Source organism: Desmodus rotundus, chromosome 11, assembly GCF_022682495.2.
Source record: "Desmodus rotundus isolate HL8 chromosome 11, HLdesRot8A.1, whole genome shotgun sequence".
Taxonomy (NCBI): domain Eukaryota; kingdom Metazoa; phylum Chordata; class Mammalia; order Chiroptera; family Phyllostomidae; genus Desmodus; species Desmodus rotundus.
Window position 1 is genome coordinate 67,706,734 of NC_071397.1, and position 10,284 is coordinate 67,717,017.

The 10,284-nt window shown below is 38.1% G+C and overlaps 1 protein-coding gene across 1 annotated transcript in view; it reads left to right on the forward strand.

Moving 5' to 3' along the window:
• Positions 1–3,686, forward strand: part of RFX6 (regulatory factor X6) — a 52,365-nt gene extending 48,679 nt beyond the window's left edge. The window contains exons 18-19 of the mRNA XM_024552155.3: positions 210–422; positions 2,874–3,686. Coding sequence (XP_024407923.2) covers positions 210–422; positions 2,874–3,049 — 389 coding nt within the window. The 3' untranslated portion in view covers positions 3,050–3,686. The remainder of the gene's footprint in view (positions 1–209; positions 423–2,873) is intronic.
• Positions 3,687–10,284: the final 6,598 nt, after the last annotated feature.

Here is a 10,284-nt window from a genome sequence, read left to right on the forward strand (position 1 = left end):
CATGTATGTTTTTCAAAAACAAACGAAATTACAGCATAGTGAACCATTCCATTTACTAAGTAGAAATCCAACTGTATAGTAAATATAGATGTGAATGTAATATTTACAGTATATTTTTAGGCTCTAACCTATCATCTTGTCCACTTTTACCTTCCTGAAAGAGTCTTTGTAATAAGTTCACAGTCCATTCTTGACATTCTCTGTTGCAGGATACTATGGAAGCAACATGAACTACCCAGAGTCTCATAGACTTGGATCAATGGTGAACCAACATGTTTCTGTCATCAGCACTGTTCGCTCATTGCCTCCCTACAGTGACATCCACGATCCACTTAACATTTTAGATGACAGTAGTAGAAAGCAGACCAGCTCGTTTTATGCAGACACATCACCTTCAGTTGCATGTCGAACTCCAGTAGTAGGTAAATTATTTTAGTAGTTCTTGAAAACATTTAAAAAAGTTGTTAACCTCAGATATGCAGTATTACTTGGGAGGGTGACCATTGAGGTGGCCTGGCCACTCATGTACCTTCAGTTGATTTATCACTTTGGATCTGACATTATATTTTTGTATCTGTAACTAACAGTTTGCTATTATTCAGAATGCATATCCCTACTGCTAAAATCTACTGCTAGACCTATTATTATTTCCAAAAAGAATAGCTGGCATCCGCTATATAAACAAAAATGAATAGAACCTGTCAAAGGCAGTTTGAAAGACTGTGGGGTTTATGAGAACAGTAATGATGTCTTTTTCTTACTATCTTGTTCATGGATGGGCCCAGGGGCAGAGCCAACAGGTATCTTTGGACCCCATAATCTCCATCAGTACCTAAAACTGTTCCAAGTTAAAAGAATTGGTGACTTGTGGTAGGCATTTTCTCAACTGCATGTAAAATGTGATTAGTTCCCTCTGTAGAAAAGTTGCTATTTTTAGTGTTTTAAAACATACAGTTTAGTGTTTTATAACATACAGCTATTTTTAGTGTTTTATAACATACAGTTTAAGTAAAAATGAGCAAAACAGGGCATTTGTCATGGAGTCCTGTAGCATCTTCTTCCACCCAGGTTGCTGTACCTAAGAAAATCCTGAAACTTGAACTAGATACATCACTGGCACTCAGCAAAGTGTCTGCCACATAGTAGAAACTCAAGAAATAAGAGTTGAAAAAGAGAAGACACACATAGAAATTAAGTTGCTAAAATTACTGATAAGGTATCATAGGACAAATGTATATCCATGTGAGTATCAAAGCAGCATGTTAATGTTTGTTTATATGAGATGGTTGAAACCTTCGGATGGAATTGATTTCAGACCAGCATAAGTAAAGGGCGTTAACACCCAACTGGAGCATAAAGGAAAATGAGATAAATTCTCTCTCTCCCCGCTCAGTGTGCTTTTCTAATAATTCAATAGGAAGTACTTCTGCCCTTCCGGTGACCATCACAGATGCTCTCTGAGCAGAGTCTGGCAGCTCATCTCGTGCTATGTGCAGATGGTCATTGCTTCTAGGTTACTCTAATGAAGCAGAAAATTCCACTTCAGGAAGTTTCCTCACTGTGAGACTAAAATGTACCATGTTGCTATTGTTACTATTAGTTCTGTTTGCTTGTAGAGATAGTGGAAGCTTTGGCAGAACATAGCTTAGGTGTCAGATGGATTCTAAGCTTGAGGTGTCAGGCCTGGCTTACAGGTAAATTACATACAGGGCTCCCAGGTGAAAAGAGAGAACAGAGCAAGAGGGTAAGTTGCACAGAGGAGTTAGCACCTACCTTATGTCTCCTTAGTTATATATCCTGGTTTTGGGTGACAGAGTAGATGGTAATTAGAACAATAAGGAAAACAACAACCAGAAGGCAGCACCCATAAATGCAAGAAGTGTAGTGTTAGTGAGCCAATTAGTGTGATTTTTTTAAGAACCTACTCTGTGCCAAACTTCGTTCTAGGTGTGGGGATATAGTAGTGATCAGGCCGGAGTTCCTGCCTGTAAGAAGTTTACATCTCAGTAAAGGGAGATAAAGCAATGAATATACAAGCAAATGCATTGAAAGGATAATTTCAGGTACTCTGACGTCAATTGAGTAGAGTAAAATGACAGATAGTAATGGAGGAGCTGCTTCTAGGTTAGGTAGTTGGAAAGGAAACCTGAGGTGAGAACACTGGAGTTGGAAGCTGAGGGCCAAGGAGGTACATGACATGGAGATCTGATGGAGTTCGAGGCAGAAGAAACAGCAAGCGCATAGCCTCTGAAACGGGAACACGGTTGGAAAGTTCACTGCGCCGAAAAGAGGCCGGTATGTTTTGAGCAAGGTGGATAAAGAAGAGAGTGGAACGAATCAGAAGGTACCTGAATTCACACAGGTGCCTGTTATGAACCAGGGCAAGGAGGCTGGATTTTGTTCTGAGTAATGGGAGGTCATTGTAACATTTGAGAAAAGTGACAATCTGATTAAGATTCAGCAAGATTACCCTGGCTCTATCTGCAGGGTGAGAGGGTGGGGCAAAAGTGAGGTCACAAGACTAATTAGATGGTTGCTGTGTTGGTCCAGATAAGAAGACCCTGGTTTGAACTACGACTGTGCAGGTGCAGATGGAAAGAGGAGGTATATTGGGTATAGCTTTTGGAGGTAGAGTTATGTGAATTTAAGTTTAACGTTGAGTTTCATTGTGAACTGTATAGAAGCAATAAATTCTGGAAGAATAGCAAGGGGGAAGATGGAAGAAGAGGATGGCTTCAGAAACCACACGCACTCAAATTTAGGACAGATACATGTGCTAAATGCAAAAATAAACACAGAGGCCTAAAGTGAGTGGCACTTGCAGAGAAAAGAAAATGTTAGTTTTCAATTACTGATTGTCTTTTCCCTTACAGCATCCAGCATGCAAACCTCGATTCCTTCCTCCTCATCCCAGTGTATGTATGGAAGCTCCAATCAGTACCCAGCTCAAGAAGCCCTGGACTCCCATGGAGCAAATGGGAGAGACATGGTGTCCTCTTTACCGCCCATCAACACTGTGTTTATGGGAACAGCAGCTGGAGGCACTTAAATCAACAGTGCTGGGTGGGGGTTAAACTTTAAAAATCTCTACCACTAAATACTATTCACTGAGACTCCCATCAGAGTAAAAAGAATAAAATATGCAGTGTCGGGACATTGTTTTTCAAGTCGCTGGGACAAAACGATGGACAACCCCCATAGTGAATGGAGATATTGCAGAGTTGACCTTGCACACAAATTGTTTAAAACACGATCTCATTATTAATCATCACTTCAAATAGTATCAAGTGGAACCAGTGGAGCTTTGAAGAAGCAAATATTTCAACTATGAAGATTTAATATTTCACTTCCTAATTTATTGAAAATTCGTGTGCTGTTGTTTCGTCTTTGGTTTCTAAAAAAAGAGAAAATTTTATTTAACGCCTTTAAAATACCTTTAATTTATTAGGATCTCAGATTCATTGTTACTACCCCTTATTTGACAAAAAGTCAAATGTGTATGTTCTACCTCCTATGGAAATGTTTACAAGGTCAAGACTTAATTCAACGCAGCCCAAACCAAAGTTGCTTGACTTTCCATTCCTGTGCATTAGTGTGGTGATTTCTGTTACATAGCAGTATTCCAATTCTATGTAACTGAAAGGACATTATAAATGCTTTCCCTCTCTATTTAAAAAGGATGAGAAATAAACAGAATAAGGTGTGGAAATATTCTTCAAGGTGTGCTTGCTCTCAGGGCTGGGACTGTTTCTGAAGAATACTGGGCAACTCTCTGAATATCAAATTAAAGAGTCAGGCTGGTTGGTCAAAATATCATTCACCCAAAGTATCAATTCAAAAACACTCGCACATCAAATACATGCATGTAAGTATAAAGACGTCATGATGTGGAGGCTGTTTGACTTGTACACATTGGAAGTAGTCTTTAATCGAGTACTTTGTTTATAAAGGGAGACTGTAGGAGTGTTCAGGGATCATCTGGAAGCAAAGACAAATTCAGAAGTGAAGGATTTATTATATATAAATTAATACAATTTGATATACCACCTACCTAGCTTGTTTCTTTTTCATGTATCTTAGCTGAAATGTCTGTTGTAAAACTCATGGCCTATAGTGGGAACATTTTATCAACTTTACAAGCTTCTCCTACAGCCTTATGCCAGGCATCAAATTACTTTTATGAAGGATTTGGTTATACTATTAGCCTTGGGTACATTATGAAAGGATCTGTAAGCCCTGAATACCCATTATATACCATGATGGAATTTGGTAAAGACAAACTGTAGGATTGTTTTCAGCAACCAATGAACAATTAATGTGGACTTGGAGTGTTGCTGCCATTTGCTCAGTAGTGTGCTCAATAGTATGTAGTTTATAAACTAATTGAGCAGAAAAAATTTGCAACAGTAATAAATCATGACAAAAAGTAAGCCAAGAGTTCCATTCCTTGCTGTGATAATATTGTAAGAGTACAAGGAGAGTGAAATGAATAAGGACTAGGATTGAAGTAGAAAACAAAACAGTTTTAACAAGTGTTTGGATGGAAGCCTTGAAAATTAAGAACTGAATTTCCATTGTATTGTAATTAAATATATATTCAGCATCTAGTTTGTGTCAGGCACATTGGAAAATACAAAGATGAAAAAGATGAAAATTAAAACACAAAGAAGAAAAGGGCACTGTTCCTATTTCACTTCCTAAGTTTTAGTAAGTTTTGATGTGATGGTGAAGGAGTGATGTGATAGAAAGTAGAAGCTCCCTGAAGACTTTTGAGCAGAAAAGCGATATGGGGAAAGTGATGTTTAGGGAACATGGAGCAGCAGTTGGAGGGAGGAGATGGACGGATAGGAGAGGACTTAGCCTGCGAATGGGCCGCTTGGGAGGTGGTTCCTCTTATGCAGAGTCCAGCAGGTAAGTGCAAAGACGATGTGGAAGCAAAGTGAATGGGGAGGGGAGAGAGAAAGAAGCATGAGCATCATTTCAAAGAATATACTGAAGGATTGGTGACTGACTACATATAAGGGGAAAAAAAGGAATATGTCAACAGCAGCTCTGAAGTTTTCCTTAACCTTATTTGCAAAGCATTTCAGTGCAAATAGTTGACCTTATATTGACATTCCCTTTGTAGATGAGGGAAAATGGTCTGGAGCAGGGAGAAGCTGAACAGAGAAGTGAGTGGTGTCTCTGGGTTTCATGTGCATTGGCTCAGTTTTGACAGTTGAGAAGACTAACTTGCCCTTTTCCCCAGGCAGTGAGACTTGAGTTCATCTCTATTAGATGTATAACAGTGTTTCTCAATGCAGGCCCTGTTGGCTTTCAGGCAGGGCAGTTCTTTGTTCCATAAAACTATTGTGCATATCACACAAGATTTAGTAGCCCTGGCCCACAAACACGAAAAGCACTCCCACCGCCTCTGGCCTTGTGAAGACCAAAATTTTCTCCCATATTTCCAAACACCCCTGGAGGCAGTGCCACCCATGTATGAATTAAAGGTGACAGCAGCTTTAATTTTACTTAGAAGGAGCTTCAGACATTTCATACCTCTCCCCTTTCAGCCACACTCATCATTTAAGAATCGTTTCCTTCATAAATCTAAAGTTTGGATATTCAAGGCATTTTCTGCTCTTCTTAGTATTCTTTTTTCAAAAAATTATTTTTATTCTTGTTCAATTACAGTTGTCTGCATTTTCCCACCACCACTCCCCTCAACCCCAGCCATCTCCTGATTCCACCTCCCACTTGCTTTTGTCCATGAGTCCTGTAGAGTTGTTCCTGAAAACCCTTCTTCTCTCCCTCCCCAATATCCTCTCCCCTCTCCCCTCTGATTACTTTCAGATTTTTCTTAATTTCTATGTCTTTGGTTGTATTTTGTTTGCTTGTCTGTTTTGTTGATTAGGTTGCACTTAAAGGTGAGATCATATGGTATTTGTCTTTCACCACCTGGCTTATTTCACTTAGCATAATACTCTCCAGTTCCATTCATGCTGTTGCAAAGGGTAGGAGCTCCTTCTTTCTTTCTGCTGAGTAGTATTCCATTGTGTAAATGTACCATAATTTTTTGATCCATTCATTTACTGATGGGCACTTATGTTGTTCCAGCACTTGGCTATTATAAATTGTGCTGCTGTGACATTGGGGTGCATATGTTCTTATGAATTGGTATTTCAGGTTTCTAAGGATATAATTCCAGCAGTAGAATTGCTGGGTCCAAAGGCAGTTCCATTTTTTAGTTTTCTGAGGAAATTCCATACTGTTTTCCACAGTGGCTACACCAGTCTGCATTCCCACCAACAGTGAACTATGGTTCCCTTTTCTCCACATCCTCACCAGCACTTGTTGTTTGTTGATTTGTTTATGATGGCCATTCTCACCAGTGTGAAGTGGTATCTCATTGTGGTTTTAATTTGCATCTTTGTGATGGCTAGTGATGCTGAGCATCTTTTCATATGTCTGTTGGCCATCTGTATGTCCTCCTTGGAGAAGTGTCTGTTCAGTTCCTTGGCCCATTTTTGAATTGAATTGTTTGTCTTTTTGAAGTGGAGTCATGCAAGTTCTTTATTATTTTATTTAATATAATTCAGAGACTAAACCTGTCTAGTAACAACTTCAAGAAAAAATAAAAGTCAACTACATTATTAACATAACATCACAGATTAGAAGAGATCTGGTTTATTCTACTTTCTTTAGTCAGGGTTGAACCAAAAGAAGTTAGGGCTCTGGTCAGTTATGTGTTCCCAAGTATGTTTTCAGGTTAGAAAGTTATTACAAAAAGTCATTTAAACTAAATTTTAATTACAGTTGTGATATAAAAGCTTTATCTTTGGTTCTTCTTTGAGAGAGAAGGGCCCGTGAGACTCTCAAGGTCCTGCATGTCATAGCCCATTTTGGAAAGAAAAAGGGGGATATTTGTCATTGCAATAATGTCTAATGGGAGGAGGTGCACTGGCATACAGTGTCAGGACTAAGGATGTGAATAACTTGTGATATGAGGGACAGATTTGCACAATGAAGGATTGTCCAGCTCAAAAGCTAATAACACATTGAAGAAATGGAGGTAGACCAGTAGGCTGAGAGATGATTGTCCTGAAATTTTGCCCAGTAGTGATATTCTTTTGTAAATGGTATCTACCCCAATCAGATAAGCTCTTCAGGAACTATGACTGTGAAACACACACAACCTAGAGCAACAAGCAGGTAGAGGAGTAAGGCTACAAAGTCAGAGAAAGTGAAGGAGATCTAGAAAAAAGCAGAGTTGTGAGAGTGCTGCAGTGGACAGCAGTGGGTGGGCCCTTCTAATGGGACCCTGAGACAAGAAGTTCCTAAGTGAGATTTGTGACTGTGCTACCCTGACCAGTGAGGGGCAATACCCAGTTCTCTCTACTTGAATTAGCCCCTGGAGCACTCAGTGGATAAGGTCTTCATTTAGTCGCTCTGAGCACAGCTGCTTTGAATATATCACTATATCCTCAATGACATGTTTTCCTCTTCTTCAGAAAAAGTGGATAAACAATAAACTAGAGAACCACTGAATCAATGCTCACACAAATGCACTTAACAAAAAATAGGGCAAAGAATATGCCAATTCTTGAAAGTCAGCCCAGGTAGTACATTGCCACCCCCCCCCAAAAAAAAAGAGAAAGAGAGAAAGAAAGAAAAAAGGACGGAAGGAAGAAAAAAGGAAGGAAGGAAGAAAAAAGAAGGATGGAAGGGGAGGAAGGAAGGAAGGAAGGAAGGAAGGAAGGAAGGAAGGAAGGAAGGAAGGAAGGAAGGAAACCCTTAGAGATAAACAAATTCTGAAACCCAAATCCAGAGCTCTAACATTTCAAAAAAGCAGGAAGTTAAATGAGAGTGGTTTTTCCAAACTCCCTGGAAAGAAATAGTTCAGTCACTCAGATTTCCATATGACAAAGAGTAAAATTAATCTTACAAGTCTCAAAATAATGGCTATGATCTCTTATAAGGTCTGGTGCAGTAAACTGTTCACACTGTATTGTGAAGGTAAATTTACAATCCTAGGTTAGTTGCAGAAATTTAAACAGAAAACCTCCCAGAAAGGTAAACAATAGTGGTTAAAGGCATACAGGACATTTTGTGCTTTGGGAAAGATAAGAAATGATGAATTTATATAAAAGATTATTGTACTATCTCATTCAATTATTGAAATCTAAATTAAATCCTCGAGTTTGTAAATGGCAGAGAACACAGCCTGTCTGTTACAAAAGCACACTGATTAAATGAAAAGAAAATAAATTTCAGTTACCCCTTGATTATAGGCATTAGCAATGGCTAGAAAAGATCAGTAGTTGTAAGTAGACACCACTAAACGATCTATTCACTAATTCTGAGATATTTTACTACCAAATGAGGTCTTATTTCTGTTCTCTTTGGTAAAAAGTTTTTCAATTAGTTTTCTAACATCAGAATCTTATTAGTGCTTAATTTCTATTGAACTTGGCTACATAATTCTATGATAGAAATGCTTTCCATTATAAAAATAGTCTACTTCAGAACAAGCAAAAGATTTATGTAGTTTTATTTTGTAGAATCTAATCCAGTTGGAGAGATCTCTGATTTTCCCCCAAATCTCTCTTCTAATATCTATAATTCAATCATATTAATGCAGATGTTTATGAGGATAAAATTGACCACTTACTAGTTTGACCATTTTACTTTTTATGTTAGAAGGTTCTAGTAAAAGCCTCTTTGTCCATTCAATAGCATGGGAAGCTTTGAATATATATATATATGTATATCATATGTGTGTATGTATAATATATGTATATATGCTTCTAGATTCTTTTTCCTATTAAAATTTTATCTCATTATTTTATCTCAAGACTTAATTTTTATTTATTGAGTATTTTTAATGAAATGTCTTGGTAGCATTCTTAGGCTTGGTTAGGTTCTGTTAAGGAGTTAATGTGTTGAAGATTCTAACAGACAACTCTGTTTATCTCATATCTTAACAAATTTGTCAGCTCACACTGGTGATAAGAAGAACTGACAATAGCCCTGGCTGGTGTGGCTCAGTGGATTGAGTGCTGGTCTGCAAACCAAAGGGTCACTGGTTTGATTCCCAGTCAGGGCACATGCCTGGGTTGCAGGCCAGGTCCCCAGTAGTGGGTATGCAAGAAGCAACCGCACATGGATGTTTCTCTCCCTCTCTTTCTCCCTCCCTTCCCCTCTCTCTAAATGTAAATAAAGCAGACATTAAACTAAGCATTTACACAATTGGTAACAGTAAAGAAATGATTAATTGAAATTGTGAAAAGAGGTGAGGGCTGCTCAGAGAAATCATATAACAACAGTTGAGCTCATGGAGAGGTGTACAAGACAGATGGTGTCAGGAGAGCAGGTCAGGAAACTTCCTGGGAGAAGGGACCTACTGAGAAGGAAAGAAGAAGTGGGAAACAGGTGATGCTAGGGAAGGGAGTTTTGGGGGGAAGGGTGAGCAGGCAGGACAAGTGTTCAGACAGGAATCCAGCAGGTAAGGAGGCACAGGATAAAAAGATGTGGTGGAACTTGAAGAGCCAGAATGAGTTTAGAAAGATACTTTGGAGGCTTTTAAACTTTAATGATTATAGTGGTTTGTTGATAAAACATGACAAACTCATATGATTGTGAAGATCTATAAGGTATTGGAAGAGGTTGGTAAGAATGTCAAGCTGAGATTTTTATAAATCCTGCTTTTGTGGAACTATTTTCATGATGACATCAGCATTGTTTTTCTAGAATCTACTATTAAAAATAGCCTGTAAGCTCCTTCAATGTGTTCAATGACAGTACATAATTAAGAAATTTAATTTCGTGGTTTCATTTTTATTGGGATATAATCAACATATAACATATTAGTTTTAGGAAGTTGTTTTCTTTAATGAGAATCTGAATTTGGATCTCTTTTTAAAATAATTATTTTAGCTAATAATTTAAGTTTTAATAGAATTCTCATTTCTTTTTCCAGAAATTTAATTCTTGGCTTCCTCCCTTGAAAAATGCATTTAAATAACAGGGAAAGGAAAAATATGTTAATGCTTTGAAGTGGCACTTTTTCTGTATTGCTGATGTGATTAATTTCAACCCTAATGTTGAAGGAAACCAAAGGTGAAGAGAAGGTCAAAACCAAGATGTCTCAGTGTAATGTGGTGACTTCACATCTTTTCTTAAAATAGATGTCTTAGAGTCTCCAAGAATTGGGAGAGAAGCACATTTACAAAGGTGAAAAATTAACTTCCCAATATGATACCTGCTCTAAAGTAAAGAGAAACCATTGTTTTTATTAGTTAA